Genomic DNA, 19,867 nt, shown 5'->3' with positions numbered 1-19,867 from the left:
ATACCCTCTGCCACTGACTTCATGTATATTAGAAAACTTCTGGCTAATATTTAATCTTGGACTTCTTTCTGTTTATTCTGCCAGGCCATATTGGAAAAATTACTGCTTTTTGACTGAAAAGAAAGGTAATTTTTTAAAAGTTTGAAATAAATCAAGTCACTTGGATTGCAATTACAATGTCTGGAATTAGTATTGGTTAATTCTAGTGGATAAAATCAAATATTTATAATGCAATCAAAAAGCAAACTAGCACTAGTAAAGATTAGTATTCATTAGCACTTCAAATGTGGGAATGACTCCTTTTCTAAATTGCATTGATGATTTTATATTAGTTATATTATTTCCCAAAGCCATTAGAAATGCTTATATCTGCTCAATTTTTTCCTAAGCTGCATGTTTCCTTTCAGTTAGTTTTATTTTAAATACATTCACTTCATATGATCTTCAAGGTTGCATTTTTCAAGAGCAACTTAAGATTGTTGATAGCTGTTATTTGATCTTGCCTTGATTTTTGACAGAGAACAGCAGTGGACTGTGGGTAAACTGATTTAATATATCCGTACTAAAAGGTGTATAGAACCTGCGCTATAATAATACAGTGAGACTCAGGAACTGTAGGGACAACCCCCTGGAGATGTCTTCTGATGGTCCCTTTTAACTGTCTAAAACTGTATGGAGGTTGGGCAGGAAAGGGGAGGAAGGACATGACAAGGTGTGTTTTCTAAAGTCCCAAAGAAAAACAATGTTTTGTCATTGTCAGAAACTCTAAAAATTAATCTATATAAGTTATAAATTTTAAGTCATGGTTTTTATATATTCTGCAACAGAAAAATCACAATTTTTAAATTTTAAGATAGAAAATTAAAACCAACCAAGATAGCCTGTGTGTATTTTCTCATATAAAGATCTACGACTACTACATTCAAATTATCTATTTCCTCGAAATCTTTTTTTTTTTTTAAGTCTGTGTCACAGTCTTATCTTCCAGCCTCAGACACACGGTAGACAACAGATGGAGGGACAATTTTCAGCTATTTACATAAACCTTCGGCAACTTTTATAAAAGATTGCTAGTCTTGTACAAATATGGTACAGAAGAAAATATATGCTCCAGAAAATTCATCCATTTAAATGTAATATAAAATGCAGATATTTTAATATCAAACCTTATAAAAGAATAGAGAAATGAACCACAGTACTTGGGCTTCTCATAATACTTTATTTTCTACACTCTAGGACCATCTCTGAGGTACAAATTATTGCTTTCTGGGCTAACTGAACGTCTTCAGTGCTCATTTAAATCACATACTAAGAGGGACGAAATCAAAGTATGTTCTAAAAATAAAGACAATGATGTGGAATTTGAACCTACCCAGTTTTGCGAGTGGATAGTGGATATCAAAGTAATTTTCGTAAAAGTCCAGCAGCTTCAATGATGCTTCCAAAGCATAATGTGTTTGACTCCATTTGTCTGGGGCTGCATGGATGGACACCTGGGAAATGTTGGTGGGAAGAAGTGGTCTTTGAAGGACAGCTCCTTTGCACAACTCCATTCCTAACAGCCCTCACCCAAAGAAAGGCAGACTGAATTTTTCAAGAAATTATTGAGATACCGTTAAACATGTTGTCAACAGGGGATAAGATGTTCTGTAAAGTATTAAAGCAAGAATCACTCTTGAAAATTATAAACAACCCTGTATTTTCTGTTACAGTACATTCCCTAGGTGCTAATCTGTACGTTTTAAGCTATGTAAACCTATCACCTCATGAGAGCCCACTTCAGTTCATCACTATCATGTACTCTAGCACTTGAGAATAAACCTTCCAAAATTATGACCACCAACACAATTCAAATAAAACATAATTCTATGAGGTGGAAAGCCTTCATGAACTTATTCGAACCACCCTCTGTCGTGTTTTCTTTTCTTTTGTTTTTTGATTATTGGGTTTTTAAAAAAACGAATTTATTTTTATATAGCAGGCTCTTATTAGTTATCTATTTTATGCATATTAGTATATATATGTCAATTCCAATCTCCCAGTTCATCCCACCATGTCGTGTTTTCTTTAAACTCAAAAATGCCCCAATATGTTCATTGAATCCCTGCAAACTATTAGCTATTAAGTGGAAGAAATAAAGTTAGATTCCAATCTTCTTGGGTTTCAAGTACAGTGTTGCTCTCAGTTCATAATCTGCTTTCATGCTCTGAGTTAACTGAAGTTCCTCAGAAATTTTATAAGAAGGATATATTAGTGACCACAGTGGCGTACCAGGCACTGTGCTAAATGCACCATGTAAAATCTAATTTAATCCTCTCAATCACCTCATGAAATAGGTGCTATTGTCTTCATTTTACAGATGAAGCAATGGAAACACATGGAGATTAAGTAACTTACTTCAAGCCCCCCATGTAGAAAACTGTAGAGCTGGGGTGTGAATCCAAGGAAGCTGACAGGACCCTGTCCTCTGAAGTAAAGTTCCATCTGACCTCTCACACATCTATATCTCTGCACATATATATACGTAGACACATTGCTGATAACATGTATCTACATATCCAAAGGTATAATATGTATGGAAATTGTAATGGCCATTTTATTGCTATTTTTCATAAGCCATTTTATTGCTATTTTTCATTAGTTTATGGTTCTTTGAATATGTTTTTATGTCTATAACCTGGTTCCTCAGGGTAAGGAGCTCTTTTTTATTTTTCATGTCTTCACTGATAGTCGCGAAACTTTATAATTATTGGGTACTGTAAATTTTTGTAAACAATTAATGCTCTAAAAATTATGAAGACCTCCTTTCACTGAGGAAATAAACTTACAGAAACAATTGGAAACAATGTAAGTGTCCTAGAATAAGAAGCTGATTTAAAAATCCTTATGGTACCTCTATGTAGTAGAGTACAATACTATTAATTATTAATATTATAGAAATATTTAATGGCATTTAATTTTTATGGCATATATGGTGAGCTAAAACAATCATAGATTATTTTGTAAAACATATATATAGTCATATACAGTATATACTGTTACTGTATACACTCATATACTGACAGACTTATAGAAAATACTTGGAAGGCTGACACAAATATTACCAGTAATTATATCTTGGTGATGGGATTGTGGGTAACTTATTTTTTATCTATCTCTATTTTTGTAAATAAGCATGATACTTTGATAATAAGGAAAATAACCTTAAAATAAAGAAAAGCTCATTGCCTTCAGGACACTATTCTGCACTGTGTATGAAATGAGAACCCAAACTCACCTTGACCCCTGACGAGGCTGTGCCACTCACAGAGTTGAAATCACAAACTATGTAGGCTACAAGGTATGTACTCATTTTTACAGTAGTTTCAAAATGATCTTCCAAGAGGCCTCCTTCAAGTTCAATTGTCTTAACCTACAGGAAGGGAAAGAATCAGTATTTGAAAACTGGAGTATTTTACAAGAATGCCTATGACATAGGCTACGTAAGTTAGAGGAAAGCTTGATGTTCCGAAGGACGTGTGATCCCCTTATAGGAGATCAGTGGACCCTTCATAACATTCTGTGGCTTCACCTCTCTCTATTTCTTTTATCTCTAGACTTCCTCGAAGACACAATGTACTACTTTGGGATCTCAAAATGATATCTATTTTGTTGCTTGAAAGCATAAAAATATCTTAGATGCTTCTGCTTTCTTGAGATACAATAATCTCCAACACTGGCATCAATTCAAGATTTGTACTTCTAAGCAAAAATGCCAGAGAAGAGTCCCTTTCCCTTTGTTATATATAATAAATAAATCTCTGTTGCAGAAGGAAATGGGAAGCAAAACTGTGCTAGATGGTTTTTTTGTTTTTTTCCTGTGCTAGATGTTTTGCATTATCTTTTAATTCTCCTATTATTTGTGTGTGAGGTAGGTGTTATTTCACAGGTGAGGAAACAGTCTCAGAAATGTTAACTGAATTGCCCAAGATCACACGGCTAGTTCCACGGCAGGATCAAGATGTGGATGTGACCGTGTGACTCTAAAGCCATTGCTCATTCTTCCACTCGCTGGGTGACAGCTTGAGTCATAGTCTTATTTTATCTTTGCTTCATTGATTCAGCAATGAAAGCAGTCAGGCCAAGGAGATCATTAGCGATTTGAGCTTCTGCCTATCTACTGAGGAAGGAAAGAGTTTTAAGGCTGTAGACTGGTCAGCCGCATCCATCAAATTCACTGAGTAATTACTGAATTCTATCTTTATTTGCCCTGGATAGCTTGTCCCAGAGACGGTCTTCACCACGGTATGATGCCCCTAAATTCTGAAAGGACACAGATCCAGTCATCTGAAAATACCACTTTCTTCAAACTGAAAACAATTCTTAGACTGGCTTGTCCCTCACCCTCTCCAACCTCCTTTTAAGGCATCTGGTTTGTGGCAGTGCTAACCACGGACTGTTGAGCATGTTTTATGTGTTTGTATAAGATTGCAGTTTGCTTTGGCGAGAAAAAATAGCTTGAAGTATTATCATAAATTGCCTTGCCTACGTCAATGACAAATGTGTGTGCTATTAAATTCTACAGAATTCTATCAAAAACTCAATTCCTAAGTTTCAATAAAGCAGGAAACACTGACCAAATACTCTAGGAAAGGTGGCAGCATGCATAGGGCTGTAAGTTTTACCTCTGTTCAGCAAGTTAATTTTGTCCAACAATAATCTTTTTTAGGGGTCTGATTCAACCAGAGTTCTGTGGGTACATACTCCTAGCAGATGAGAGGGTTATGGTAGGAGCTAGGGAGGGGACGTGATGACTGTGGTCCTCTGACCAAACTCAGCAGCAAGACCCTTTTGTCAAGTGTGTAGATGGGTGAGGGGAGGAAGGGGAAAGGTTGTGGGACTGTGGGGAAACGAGTCTGTGACACTGGACAGCTGGTGGCAGAGACAGGAGACAGGTGGGCATTCCCTCTGATTTCTCCCCTCCCCCCCAGATGAAGACGTAGCCCACGGAGGCTGAGTTTTGTTCAGGAGCCTGGAATGACCCATGTTGATCAACATTGCCTTAAATGGAAGTATTTGGGCTGTTAGTGTAAGTCCTTCCAGGATGGTGATGTAAGCTCTAAGTATAAAACACTTGTTGCTAGAGAAGGATTTAGCTGTCTTCTCAATTTTGGCAGGATTCTACTTGCATAGCAAGTGTCACCAGCAGGTGTGTGTTCCCTTAAGGAATGAAGGGGACAAAGACATGCCCAGAATATATGCTGCCTCTACTAGTGCTTGGCTGACCACCTCACTTCCTAGTGTTCTTAACTTGTATTCCTACATTCTTAACTAAACAAATTGAGAACTTAGTATGTGTCGCTTCTTCTCACCAGTCCATAACCCATCTTAAGCGCCGCAGCTATTATCCAAAGAGTATGATTGTAGCATTACTTCTGTTCTCCTTTTTTTGGATCACCATGAAAGTCTGGATTGGGCATGCCAACGAGAAGCAGAAACTAAAGCCAATATTTGCTGAAAAAGGCATGATCCAGAGAACTGGCCCAGTCAACTGAGGCAATGCAAAGTTCAAGGATTATATGAAATATTTTCAAAGTTTTCACTTATTTTTCCTAAATATGAGAAGTTACTGAAGGTTTCTAAAGATAGAAAACTGAGATTCTAATATAACTGACAATTGATGTTTGCATCACATTTTAATTAAAAGGCATTACTAACTGTATTTTTACTTTATCCTCCATGATTACTCATGTGAAAAATTCTGTTAATAAAAAGCTGCCAGGAAAGGGACTGAACTACCCTCAAATGAACATCTGGTTCATAGAAAGAAGACTTGGAGCTAAGTAGCAAATCCTTTTTACCTGAACGTGAGGAGGCAGATTAAATTGCTGTCTGTATGATCGTGGAAAAACTGTGGGATATATGTCATGTGGAGTGTGTCGCTTTTCCCCTTGATCTGCTCTGCAAGTATTTCAAAGCAAACACTTTTCTAGCATTAAACAGAAATCTGGGGGAAATTCAGCTTCTAGCTTATGGACTCATTTCCCCCGTTCATCCACAGAGGACAGTCACTGTGGAGGGCAGAGAGGAAACTAGGGTGGAGTCACTGGCTGGGTTATGATGACCTGGATGCTTTCTGAGTTCATCCTGCTGAAGCACTGTCCGGAGAGCCTCTATTTTTATCCTACTTTCTAAGTAGCAATGGGGAAATATTTTACATTTCGTTCAACAGCTCAAAAGGCAAGCATATCATTAGTGAGGAAACATCAGATGAGGCTCAGTGTCTACTGTGTCATTCAGAGTCTCTGCATTTTGAGTATAAACATGACTCAAATAAAAGTGTTCAGAGGTCTCTCAATTTAAAAAGTTTATAACTATGAGATATAATTTTCATAACTAATTTTAAGCACTACTCGTGGAACTTAAAAAAAATTTTTTTCGACATTATATCACAGACTACTAGATCAGAATCTCCAGGATGGGGCCCAGGCAAGCTTCTCTAGATCCTGACCACTCCACATGTGGTCTCTGGACCAGCAGCAGTGGTATCACCTGGGAGCTTGTTAGAAAGTCAGAATTTTGAGCTTTACCTCAAGAACGACTGAATCAGAATCTGAATTTTAACAAGATCCTCAGACAACTCATCTGAAAATTAAAGTTTGAGAAGTGCTGTTCTGGGCAATTCTGAATTTCATCACTAGCCAAGTAACACTGATTTAAAAGAACTCTGCTTCCATATAAACACAAGTAAAATAGAAATCACTTTATGTAAAAAATAAAGCTTCTTGTGAAACAATGCCCAAACAGAATGATGTTAAAATCTAAATGGATTGGGGTAATGTAATATGTAGAAGGATCAAAACCAAATTAATGGCATAAGTCCTAAAAACAAACAAAATATTAAAACACAACAAAACAAAGACCAAAGTTCATTTTGAGAACAATTCCCCAAAGTTCCTAAAATTGGCAAATACCTTTGGCATGTTGGATAGGGCAACGTGTCTGCTCTCTCTTCTTATCTTGATTGAAAAGTTGGCTTTGAACAGTGGTTCATCAAAGCAAGGGAAAGCCATTCGTGCCCGGGTTGGCTCAAAATCCGTTACTGCAATTGTTCTGTGAAAAGAAGTACATTCTAGAAAGAATACACAAGTGAAGTCAAAAAAAAAAAAATGAATTTGTACCTTCAGAACACAGCTTATCAAACCTGGAGGTGATACGTTTGATTTCTCAAACTATAACCTTAGAGAATCCAGAATCTATTTTTGAAGAAATGAGGGTAAAATTTTGTTTAGTAGCTGCCAATCATGAATAATGCATGGTGCTGGGCACTCTATTTACATGATCACCTTCATACTCGCAGAGAAGGATATTGAGGCTCAGAGAATTTGAGCGACCTTACCAGGACCCTTAGCTAGTAAATTTGCTAAGCTAGTCATGCCCAATTTGACTTCAAAACTGACTAAGAAATTAGTAGTTTAGTGTCATCACTAAACCTGAGTGGGCCTCAGTCAGACATATGAATACCTGTGAGATGAGTGATGCCTTAGGTTGTGTTCCCAGGAAGCAGATCCGGATTTATAAGAACAGACTGCCAAGAGAAACAGGTAGGGCTTCCCTGGTGGCGCAGTGGTTGAGAGTCCGCCTGCCGATGCAGGGGACGCGGGTCATGCCCCGGTCCGGGAAGATCCCACATGCCGCAGAGCGGCTGGGCCCGTGAGCCATGGCCGCTGGGCCTGCGTGTCCGGAGCCTGTGCTCCGCAACGGGAGAGGCTACAACAGGGAGAGGCCCGCGTACCGCAAAAAAAAGAGAAACAGGTAAAGGAGGGAGGCAAGCGGGACAGGGAAGAGGAAGAAGTCAGGCCCGGTGCCAGCTTCAGCTTCATCCCTGCGGAGCTCTGGAGTGGAAACCACACCTTCAAGTTTTCCCCTACTGGAGGCAAGGAGCTGGGCTTTCATATTCTGTATCGTCATTGGCTAAGGGTCTTCCTGGGGGACCCAAGCTTCCCCCCCAGACACATCTAGCTCTCTCTACTTGCCGGCAAAGCAGGTCCAGCCTTCAGACTATAACAGGTAGATAGATACTCTGACAAATCTCTATACCCCATCACCTTGATAATGCTTGAAATGATATAATTACAGATTTATTATTTGGGCTTTAAAGCTTTAATTAAGCAGCAACTCTGGACAGCATATTTTGATTGAAGAAGGAGAGCAGAATAGAAAAGCTCAAGGGACAGATAAAGGCTGAGAAGGGCCAGGAGGAGGGAAAAGAGGGCCTGTCACGATAATATTGCCTCCGTCTACTGTATTTCTATAATACAGGCTGGAAAAGTGAGACTGGGAGCTAAATGATTTGTTTGGGGCCTCGGTATTACTTGGATTCAGTAACAGGTCCTACAGAAGTAAAGGAATCCCAAGTACCTGGAATAATTTTTACTAATGTGAAATTTTGATTATAGTTAAGTCTTAGAATGGAAAAGCCCAAACTTTAAGATCTTTTTTGCTATTTACAAAATTTTAGTGCTGCATGCAAAGTAGTGACTTCCGGCTTCTCAAAGAATTATTGTTGACTGAATTATTTTTGTATTTTAAGTTAAGTTGTGTATGTATGCATGTGGGTGTGTATTGTGTGTGTGTGTGTGTGTGTGTGTGTATGAAAAAAAGAGAGAGAGGTAATAATATGCCGTTGACACTGTCCTACAAATCATCCTACGTGCTAAGACCTACTAGGTGACTGAGTATGAAGAGAGCTGACTAATTAATCATAAGAAGAGTCAGAAATAGTCTGCAGTTAATTATGGGAGGCATGTTACTTTCCAAGCTTCTACTCTAAAAAAATCCCCCCTCTGGTCTCCCTCATCTCCCCAGATTATATCCTTAAAATATTTCTTTTAGGTGGAGGTTTTGTCACTTGAAAAAAGTAAAATAAACCATCACTGGTCACATGGTACCTCAGTGAGAAGTTGATGTTTCCTATCCAATACTGTGCTGGACCTGAGAATAGGCCTCTGAGAATTGAGGCTGCAACGAGGGGAAGCGTCCCCAGGGGAAGGGGAGGTGGGCCTGGGAAGGGCTGTCCTCAGTAGACTGCTGGGGGCTGTGGGGTGGGCATGTGAGCTGCAGAGGGCAGTGAGCACCTGAAGTGGGGAAGGGGAGGTAGGCAGCAGACACTGCAGGGCTAAAGTCGCCTACCAATATCCACTCTCCTTCTTCAGTTCCAGTAGAATCCTGATTTTGTTCAGGAAGGCAATGTGTCTGATGAAAAAATCACTTCTCTAGATTCTCTTGCAACTTGGTGGGCACATGACTCGTTCTGGCCTAGTTGAAGTCATTGGGTGAGAAATCGTGGTAAAAGGAGTCAGACTCAGCTGGAATGTTTCTTTTTGCATTTTCCTCTCCCCCATCTCCCCCTTTTCCTGCCTGGAATGTGGACTTGATGCCTAGAAGTGTAGAAATCATTTTGTATTAGGAGGAAAGTCATATGCCAAGGATGGCTGAGTAGAAAGATACGAGGAGCCTGGGTCCTGGATAATATTGGTAAACACTGTAGCATACCTGGGATGCCCTACTTCTGGATTTCTTGCTGCATGAGAAAAACAGGTGTGTGGCAAAGCCATTGTATTGGGGGTTTCTCAAACCGGCAATTGAATGTAGCTGATAAAATGTAGGAGAGCACTGAAACCAGACTCCTCTCCCCTCTGAGATGGACCCTGGCCCTGGACAACCAAATCATCCCCTCTATGAAGCATCCTTGGTTCCTCTCTTTCTCTTGCCTTACAGAGTCAATGTCAGCAAATTCTGTCTGTTTTACACTTGAAAACAAATGCCAAGTTCAATCACTTCACTCCATAAGCTGCACCACTAGCCTGGCCCAAGCCAACATCCTTTCTGGCCTGAACAATTGCAATGACCTCCTGAAAGACTAATCTGCTTCTACTTTTCCTCTCTATAATGTACCATCAACATATACTTGATCTTTATAAGGTGTACATCACATCAGAACTTTCCAATGAATTCCCATGGCCCCTGAATAAAAGCCTAAAACAAGAGGCTCTAAGTCTCTCTCTACATGATCTGACCCCTCTCTACTCTACTTCTCTCCCTCTCTCATTGTCCTTCGTCTCTCAATCACTCCCGCCTTACAGACTTTGCACTTGCTGATGCCTTTGCTGGGAACACTGTGCCCTTAGATGTCCTCATGAAAGTTCAGGTCTCAGTTTAAATGCACTTCCGCCTCACCAAGAACTTTCCTGACCACTCAGCTAAATTATTCCCAATCCCTAGTCTATCTCTCACTACTATACATTCAGTACCTAGAACGGTGCCTGGCACATAGCATGGGCTCAATAAACATGAGCTGATCAAATAGACCATATTTCTCAGTTCTCCAAACTGACTTGTTTCTGTCTTCTGGATTTGAGTCATGCTGTTTCCTGGGCAATGTACATGCTTTCATTTTCTCTCTCCCAACCCAAATCTTATGTACATTTCCTTTTGGTCTCAGATCAAGTCTAACCTCCTTTGAGAAGCCTCTCCGCATTTCAGCTCTCTCTGCACTGACCATCCTTTCCCCTAGGAGATAAACATGTCAGTCTTGTCATAGTCATATATTCGCCTTTCCTCCTGGTTATTCTCTCTCTAGCCACTTATGCCTCTGCATCCTGTGTTCCCATCTTTATTGTGATTTCCTTTAGGAATGGCAGAGCTTCTCTTTCTGAGTTTCCCCATAGTTTTTCGGGCTTTTCATAAATGACTACTGAAGCGTGCTCCTGGCAAAGAGACATAACCCATAAGGAAAGTATCACAAAAGACTACAAACAACTGGAGCTACATCTTACCTTGTTTCACCACCAAGAGTTCTGTATGTGCTTTTATAAAAGCCTTCAAAACCATCAGCTAGCTTGGCCTGGAAGTCAATAGCCACAGAATATCTCAGGTCAGCCATAAGTTTCTCTGGAATCAGCAGTGCAATTTGTTCATGAGCAGGATAACTCAAAACAGTTAGCTTTCTCCCTGGTTTCCTGTATCTCAAATCTTCCTCTGACTGAAGAGTAACATTCATGATTTCAAGATCTTTGCTGTGCAAGATGATGAATTGGGTGGCATCTCGAACCAAGACTTCGATCTTCTCAGATGCAACAAAGTCCAGGGAGGTGAGATTTGGGTGGACAAAAAGGTCATAGTGGAGGGGAATGACCATGGTGGGGAGCCTTAGCTCATGCCAAGGAAATATTTCCCCATTGATGGCTACTGGGAAAGCCCCAAGGTCCTTATTGAACTGATCAATAGATGAACTTGTGAACTGAGAACAAATACATATTTGGATGACTGCTGAGCAGTAAAATCCTATGTAAATATTAAATATTAGTTTTCTGCGTGAATTAGCCATTATAGCAGAAGGGAATACTAAATCTATTCTCTAGAAGACAAGTTAATATCCAGGCTAAATCTCACAGTTCTCCATAGCACCGTGTTGGCTCCAGTTATGTCACTCAGGATCTGAACAGTATGTTTCAATAAATGGACTTAACCTGGAAAGAAAGAAAAAAAAACATTTATAGCATGAAGAAAAAGATTTCAATTTATAAATATAACCTGAAAAATAGATGGGCATATGTGAGTTGTACCAAACATCCACAAAATAAAGTAGAAATTATCATCTGGGTATTATAAATAAAAGTTTTTTAGAGCTCAATTGAAGGGACTCTGCCTTAAAATTACATCTATGGAATCCCCTCTGCATTCTGTGCAATGGGCAGAAGGTAGGTGTGTAAATTCATTGCATTTTGAGCATTTTTAACATTTGGTTTGATCATTTTAAGAGTGTGTCTGGATACCTGAACATAAACTGCACAGGTGTCTCTATTTTGTCTTAATAAGTCATGAAGAATGCTCAGTCTTCTTTGGATACCAGATATTACTATTATCAATGGCTTTGAACTTCACCTCTTTCAATAAATAACAGCTGAATGGCCCAATTCTATGGTTGCTGGTATAAAGGATGCTGGTCAAGCTAAGTGTTTACCCTCAGTTTATTTCCAATATATCAAAAGCCATGGAAATAAAATTTCATTTATAATATTCAAACAGAGTATTTTTAAAAGTTGCTTTGGTCTTCCTCATCTCAGGCTACCTTTGAAAACACAAATCGAACTGAACTCACACTGCCTCTGTAAATAAAACTAAGACAATCTCTTCTCGTTAGAAGGCTAACACTACAAAACATAAAATAAGGACAAACAATATATGTGGTTAATTTAGGTATTCAGTTCTGACACCCACCCTGTCACCTGCCTCTATTTACCTTCTCCCTGCTTCAACTTAAACCCATGAATGGTTTCCTTTCCTTTTCTTTTTTATCATTAACACATTCTTTTGAATTAATTGTCTAAACAGTTACTTCAATTTTCCAATTTGCAATATTAATGCAGATCAACAAATATTATTAAAGAAACAAAGAAAAAGAAGAAAATAATGGTTAAATAACAACACTCCTCCCCTCTTTTTAGACAAGCATTAAATTATTGCTACCAAATCCCAATGTTCCAAGGGCCTCTGATATATCAAACCATAATTGGTCTATTAGCTTGAATTTCTGATGGTTTGAAAAATGAAATTATTTATTTGTTAGGTCCTGGGCTTGGGAATCAGAGTGCCTGTGTCCCAACTCTAGCTCCATGGTACTTAACCTGAATGATCTTGGGCAAATTTTCTGATTTTTTTGAGCATCAGTTTCCTCGCCTATAAGATAGGGTAATGGTTGACACTAACATTGAGAGGATTAAGTGTAATAATTCATGTGAAGAATATGGCACAGCACAGCAGCTAGCATGTAGGGAGCATGTAATGAATGTTAAACATTAAATTTTTATTGTGGTTACTATAACTCACATTCTCTGGCCTAAATTATGGTGCTTTGCCCCCACGTGTAGCAGACATACCCAAAGGAAGTTATATATTTTTGGTAAAAGAGGAGAAAAAGGCCTTGATATTTACTCATGTAGTCTTTAACTTTAGAACTGATAAGAACTTTAAAGGCCAGCTAGTACAAGTCCTTCGTGTCCAGATAAAGAAACCGAGGGTGAGTGACTCTCCCAAAATCACATAGGAAGTTTGAAGGAGAATCGAGACTAAAATACAGTTCTTTGACCCTTTGTCTAATGGGTTTTCCATTATACTGTGCTTTAGTGTTTTGAACAAAACATCCGGACATGGAAGATACAAGAACTGCAACAAACATTTGGGAAAAGCTAAGAGAATCTCCAAAAGAGAGTGAATCAGTTAAACAGATTATTAAATAAAATCCTATCCTTAACTGCACTGCACGAACTTTCCAATACAGTAGTGCCAGATTCACCCACCTTCCCCAGATCCCCACCTTAGGCTGCAAGAGCTCCTCAAGACAGTTTTATACCTTCAGTTCAGGTCATTATTCTCACTGAAAAAATAACGATTTTAAGACAAAGTCAAGAGAAATGTTGATGTGTTACCTTAATCCACGCTGTTGCAGATTTGAATGGAGGGGAATTTCTTTTTGCTTTCACTTTCTATTAGAGTAAGATTCAGAACTTTGCATAACTGAAATTAACAAGGAGCTTCAGAGTAAAAGTCACACCATGGCAAGGCCATGTGGGACTCCAGCAATCCCAGTGACTGCCGCTCTTGCTGTTTTATCCTCCCCACCCCCATGTCCCCAGGTGAAGCCTTCAGAAACTAGTTTTTTTGTTTTGTTTTGTTTTTTAATGCTGAGTGATTTTAAGACACTATCTTAAATTCCTCACTGTGCTGTGTCCGTATTACTGTGCAATATGACCTCTGTCCAACCACCTGGAAAAGGTAACTCCCAGCCAGCTTCTATGACCTTTAACAGAGATGATATATATACCCCTTTCCTATGCCTATAACCTCCTGCCTCCTGGGCATAAAGGAGCTCTCGCCCATCTTTATGTCTCTCCATCTTTCTTGGGCCTTCTTTTCCTCACCATCCTGGATATGGGCCTTCCACAAAGATAAAACCTCTGTTCTCTGCTCTTTTCCCACGTTACTGTTTCCCTCGGAGAATATGTTCAAGTGCAGAGATTTCTTATTTCCCCTCACCCATCCCACATTTCCCTCTCCTGATCTCTCCTTCCAGGTTTCTTCTGCTGCAGTTCCAACAGGCTGATGGACTGTCTTCATGTGGATGTTCTGCTAACAACACAAGCAATGTCTTCGTCCCCAGATCAGAACCTTTTGTTTTAACTTCATCTGCTTCAAGCCTTCCTCCATTGCCTGTGATTCGTCCTTTTTAATCTTTTTATCCAGCTTAAAAAATTTTTTTTCCCACAGTCATTAAAACAGTCCAGGTCCTCATTACTCCTCACATCAGCCTTCAAACAAGTTTTGCTGCTTCTCAAGATGTGTCCTTGCAGTCCTCTTGTACGATGCCCTCCAGCAGATTATTTCAGCCACTGCTTGATCATGCCACCCCCTGCTCCATATGCCTTTCCATGGTTTCCCCCTGTTTAGACAGAGAGGCAGTTCCCCGTGTGGAGACTGTGCGAGGCCCACTGACAGCCTAAAGTCCACATGACCTCTTTCAAGTCCCCTGGGATGTTTTCGTTTAGATCCTAGTGCATTAAAGGGCCACGCTGGCACACAAGTGTTGTTCTTGAGTGAAGTATAACGAGCTTTGTTCCTATCGTCTTTAGGCCTCCTTCACACACTGGTTTTCGTGCCTTGTCGTGCTGTGCATCTCTGTTTGCAACCTGGGTTTGGTTCCACATTCAGTAGCTGCCGTGATTAGATCCTAGTTAGCTCTTGATCCTCAATTTCTTTTCCCTTGTTATATTTTATCATTTCAACCTGGAGGAAAAACTTAATAAAGTAGAAGGAGCAAAACCAAGGAGGTAGCCTATACCTAGGGCCAGAGGCACAGACCTGTATAGAGTCCCTTGGAGTGGCATTTCCTATAGTTAAAGGGGTACAATGGGTGGGATGGGTGGAAACAGGTGACTGGGGAAAAGGGGACAAAAAAGAGGAGGCACCATGGGCCAATTCTTGGAAATCAAATTCTGCAGCGGAGGAGGGGGGAGGGGTGAAGGAGATATAGGAAGCTGGGGGTAGTTCTGTGACATTGTCACAAGCCCCAGCCCAGTTGTGTGTGTCTGTGTGTGCTCAGAACTCTCCCCCACCCATGAGAACAGAAGTGATGGCAGAGAATGAAAAAAGAGGGTCATCAGACTGAGCTACTGAGTCCCAGAAGAGGAAGCTGAGTAGGGTTTAGGTGATTTCATAGTTTACTGTTTAAAACTATCTCTCGCCAAAAGGGGTTTCTAACCTTTTTATTTCCTGCTAAGAGAATAAGCTTTGGGAAGCTTGTTGCTTAGGGAATTCACATATCACTTCACCTGGTCTTCTGATCTGTCTCTTGTTCAGAGACTCTCCTTATTGACTCTATCTAAAAGGAGTAGCACTCCCCCCTCAACCCACCCCTGCCGCCACCCAGTGTCTATCCCCTTAGCCTGCTTTTTTTTTTCTTAGCTTTTATCAATTCCTGAGAGTAAACTATGTATTTATTTATTTGTTTGTTTTATGTCTCCCCATTAGAACATAAGTTCCTTGCAGGCAGGGAGTTTGTCTGCTTTGCTTTCCTCTTTTTTTTTCTTTTCTTATAAATTCATTTATTTATTTTTGGCTGCGTTGGGTCTTTGTTGCTGCACGTGGGCTTTCTCTAGTTGCAGCGAGTGGGGGCTACTCTTCGTTGCGGTGTGTGAGCTTCTCATTGTGGTGGCTCCTCTTGTTGTGGAGCACAGACTCTAGGCACACAGCCTTCAGTAGTTGTGGCATGCGGGCTCAGTAGTTGTAGCTCAGGGGCTCCAGAGCACAGGCTCAGTAGCTGTGGTGCATGGGCTTAGTTGCTCTGAGGCATGTGGGATCTTCCCGGACCAGGGCTTGAACCTGTGCCCCCTGCATTGGCAGGCAGATTGGCAGCTACTGCACCACCAGGGAAGCCTGCTTTGCTTGCCTCCTAACACCCAGAGCCTAGAGCAGAGGCTGGTATATGAGACCCTCAATAAATATCTGCTGAACAAGTGAATGCATTTTCAATATTTGTTGTTTTTTCTTTTTCTTTAATTTTCAGATTGCCCTTCACTTGCTCCAAGCTTCAGACAAAGCAGGGAACTTTCCACTTCTGGATGAGCCCAGGGTTCCCTTACCTTTACTGAGGCTGCCACTCTGTGTTCCATACATCTCTCTCAGTGTCCCCTGTGTAAACTTCTTATTGCAAGGCAAATGCCTCCTCTAGGAAACCCCCTTGGAAGTGACACATGCTTCCTTTCCAGTCCTAACTGCAGGCACTTGTTTAGTCAGTTCAATTAGCCCTTACCTTACACTAACATACTTGTTCTTCACATCCTTCCTTAAATTATCGACGCCCAAAGGCTAGGGACAAAACACTACGCCTGGACCTCTCTCTAGCACCTCTCAGAGTGTTGCATACCTCGTAGGCTCTCAACAAACAGATGAGAATGAATGAGAGTGAATTTTCCAAAGACCTGAAACACTTAATTTTCAGAATATTCAAAGATTTTTTACTAATTTTAATGGAAATCTTTCTTATGTATATTACAACTACTTCCATCCCGTTAGGGTGCACTCAACAGATTTAAATTGTAGTGACCCAAGTTTTTAATTACAAACTGGACCTAGAATCAAGAGAATTGGACTCAAAGCCATCTTCTGAAAATAAGTCACTTCATTTCCTAATTAGAGACAGTAACACTTTCCTAATTATTACAGAGGATTATTGTCCATCTCAGTATCAATTTGAGATAACATGTGAAAACAGTTTATAAATGTTTTATAAAATGAACTTTAAAAGTTTCAACATGCAACAATTACCTTAACAACAGTAATCAGCGACTATGCTGGGTTGTAATGAAGTGCCGCCCTTGAGGGGAATGAAATCCAGTAAATACCCCCATGTTGCTATATCTTCTTGAATTCTTTGTTTGTTTTTTTTTCTTGAATTCTTATGGGTACTATGCAAAGTTTATTGCAGTTCCTCCATTATCCTCAAATTTTTATTTACTTTTGTTGTTACCTTCAGCCATCCTCAGCTTCCACCCTAGACCTGTTTTCTAGACTGTGGCTTCTAAAGCACTGTGAGCTGAAAAATTAGCAAAAGAAGCTAGTTGGACACTATCTCAGGCACTCAGGTGCCTCAAAAATTATTTCCTAGTGCTGCGGGCTGTGCTGCAGGTGGGGAGAGTTCAGGATAAATGAAATGATAAATGGCCTCCTTACAAATGAAATGTTCCTGAATCTCCTCCTCTCTTTCTGCAGTTGAATTTCCTGTCCTGAACACAGGCACAGCTTGGCCTTTGTCCCGGCTCGATGCTATCACTCTGAACACCAGCCAACTTACAGTCTTAAAAACCACTTCCTCTCACTTCTTTTCAAAAGGATCTCTAAAACTCTGTTGAAAGTACTTCACAGAATTATTGCTATGTCTCTGTACAATTTCAAGTAAAATGGAGGCAAAATCTATAATACGGTTTAAAAATTTTTTAATTAAAAGAAAGGTTTCTGATAGTACAAAGACCCAGGGCCTATGCAAAATAGGAGGGGGATGGGGGCTGGAATTCACCTAGTGAATGCATTCATTCAGTTTCAGCAGAAAATTAAAAAAGCATAATGTCAGAATTTTAAGTCAAGAACTGACAGAAAGACGGTCTTTCAAAAATTGAGAGCTTTAATAAGCCTTCCACAATATTTACTAAAAATAAAAACAGAAGACTGCAACAATAAAAATCTTACATTGTTGAAGTAGAACACAAATTAAGCAAACCTGACTTTGGATAACTAATGATCTGCAGGCACTGCAGGTACTGAGGGCCGACTGTGGTCATCGTACCATGCCATTTCATAGAAGGGACTTGAGCACCCGAGGATTTTGGTGTTTGGGGGGGCTCCTGGAACTAATGCCCCAGGCATGCTGAGGGATAAGTGTACCCACATTTAAAATTTCTATTTAATAGCCAAATGAAAATTTCTGGTGCTTCTGTCATTTTCCAATTAAAGATTACCTAAATAACTGGTGACATTGTCAAACAACATGGTTGCAAAATAAACAAGAGTGATTCTGAGCTTGTCAAATACTTTATTTTGAAAGGAAAAATTTATGCTTCCAACTGCTAAAACCAACTGATTAGTAAATCAGTATTTCTTGGCTTCCTAGAATTTAAAGACTTAAAGGTATATAAGAACTTCCACTCTGGCCAAGATAGGATAGGGACTGGAATTTATCCTGTCACTTGAAACAATGCCCCCTTACCCCCAAAATGTATAAAAGACAGTTCTTCTTGAATTCTTTGTTTGGCAAGTGAAAGTAAGACTATCGGGCAAGTGAAAGTAGTGATCCCCGAAGAGATGGAAACAAAGGAGGTTAGGGCTGTGACAGGGGCCAGCTGAGTGCCTTGAGAGAGATTCCTCGCAGCTGTGCAGGGGGGAGACCCGAGGCGGAGCCTAGCGGACCTTTTGAGTTGACGTAGGCGCAGCTGAGTGTGGGTGGGCAAGAAAGTAGCGTTCACAAGACAGAAGACAACGAGAAGGGGTGGGCGGAGAGAAGACAACGAGAAGGGGTGGGCGGAGAGAAGACAACGAGAAAGGGTGGGCGGAGAGAAAGCGGGAAGAGAGAAAGGACACTTTGGGGCTCTGCTGGAGGCTCCCTTTGAGTATTCAGCTGATCACTGAGCAGCACATACGTGTGCAGAAAATACCGGAGCCAGAGATTGAACCACTGGAAAAGATTAGAGGTCTTGGCGAACGGCGCGCACACAGAGCTCGTGGAAGTAGAAGGACCTGCGTCCGCCGGTCAGCTTGGAGAACCTCAAGATGCCCACAGGTCGAGTACCCAGAGGTGTCTTGCCGCAGTAGCGGAGAGCAATTAGCCCTAGATAAAGTACTGCTTCAGTCCCATTGAACAAATCTTAACGCAAGATCCAAAAGGATCAAATTGTTTCCAGGTAACTGTGTCCCAGCACAAAGCTCAAGAATATTAGAGTAATAAAAAAAATCCCCTGCCCAGCTATGTAAAAAAATTATTAGTGGCTTTTTAATAAGTTGGGTTTTTTTTTTTTTAAACTCATTGCAGCAAAGGATAATGTACATGGTGGGGAACCGTGGGGCCCCTCAGAAAGTGTTAGGAACGACTTACGGGATGTGGGAGGGCTGTCGAAGCAGGGCTTTGTTTTGGTTTAGATGTTCTCAGGAAGGGGGGTAATTCTATGATTAAGCATCTTAATAAGGAGAGAAGAGCAGACCAAGCCTAAGGCTGTAACTGGTAAAGAAACAGCTGTCACTCATATCAGTCAGGATATGAAGATGTTTTGTCATTTTTGTGGCTATGACAGTGTTCGTGTTTTGCCTGTGTTCAAACATGATTGTGGAGTCAGCTTGTTTTTGTCTTCATCCATCATAGTCTCAAGAATGGTCTTGGCTGATGGTGATGGTCCATGAAATTGTTTATGTTTCACACTTTTTTTTTTTTTTTTGCAGTACGCGGGCCTCTCACTGTTGTGGCCTCTCCCGTCGCGGAGCACAGGCTCCAGACGCGCAGGCTCAGCGGCCATGGCTCACGGGCCCAGCCGCTCCGCGACATGTGGGATCTTCCCGGACCGGGGCACGAGAACCCGTGTCCCCTGCATCGGCGGGCGGACTCCCAACCACTGCGCCACCAGGGAAGCCCCAAAATTGTTTATGTTTGACGGGAGAACACCAAGGCTGCTGTGAGTGCCAGTTCATCTCTCGGATGTCAGGGACTGCTTTTCTCTTTCTCTTTATGCTCAGCGGGACTTGGACTCAGGTTTTATCTCCCTTGGTTCTGTGAGGCTATCAAAAGCTT

At 40.6% G+C, this 19,867-nt stretch overlaps 2 protein-coding genes across 2 annotated transcripts in view; one reads left to right on the top strand and one right to left on the bottom strand.

Moving 5' to 3' along the window:
- Positions 1-13,494, bottom strand: part of ERAP2 (endoplasmic reticulum aminopeptidase 2) — a 39,562-nt gene extending 26,068 nt beyond the window's left edge. The window contains exons 1-5 of the mRNA XM_024737680.1: positions 13,470-13,494; positions 10,818-11,510; positions 6,954-7,092; positions 3,278-3,412; positions 1,373-1,493 (exon numbers count right to left, since the gene is read on the bottom strand). Of these exons, the coding sequence (XP_024593448.1) occupies positions 1,373-1,493; positions 3,278-3,412; positions 6,954-7,092; positions 10,818-11,368 (946 nt within the window). The 5' untranslated portion in view covers positions 11,369-11,510; positions 13,470-13,494. The remainder of the gene's footprint in view (positions 1-1,372; positions 1,494-3,277; positions 3,413-6,953; positions 7,093-10,817; positions 11,511-13,469) is intronic.
- Positions 13,495-19,630: 6,136 nt separating this feature from the next.
- Positions 19,631-19,867, top strand: part of ERAP1 (endoplasmic reticulum aminopeptidase 1) — a 125,906-nt gene continuing 125,669 nt past the window's right edge. Inside the window, exon 1 of the mRNA XM_024737666.1 lies at positions 19,631-19,751. The gene's annotated coding sequence lies outside the window, so the exon portion shown is untranslated. The remainder of the gene's footprint in view (positions 19,752-19,867) is intronic.

Source organism: Neophocaena asiaeorientalis, unplaced genomic scaffold, assembly GCF_003031525.2.
Source record: "Neophocaena asiaeorientalis asiaeorientalis breed wild unplaced genomic scaffold, Neophocaena_asiaeorientalis_V1.1 scaffold573, whole genome shotgun sequence".
Lineage (NCBI taxonomy): Eukaryota > Metazoa > Chordata > Mammalia > Artiodactyla > Phocoenidae > Neophocaena > Neophocaena asiaeorientalis.
This window is presented reverse-complemented; position numbering and strand designations above follow the sequence as displayed.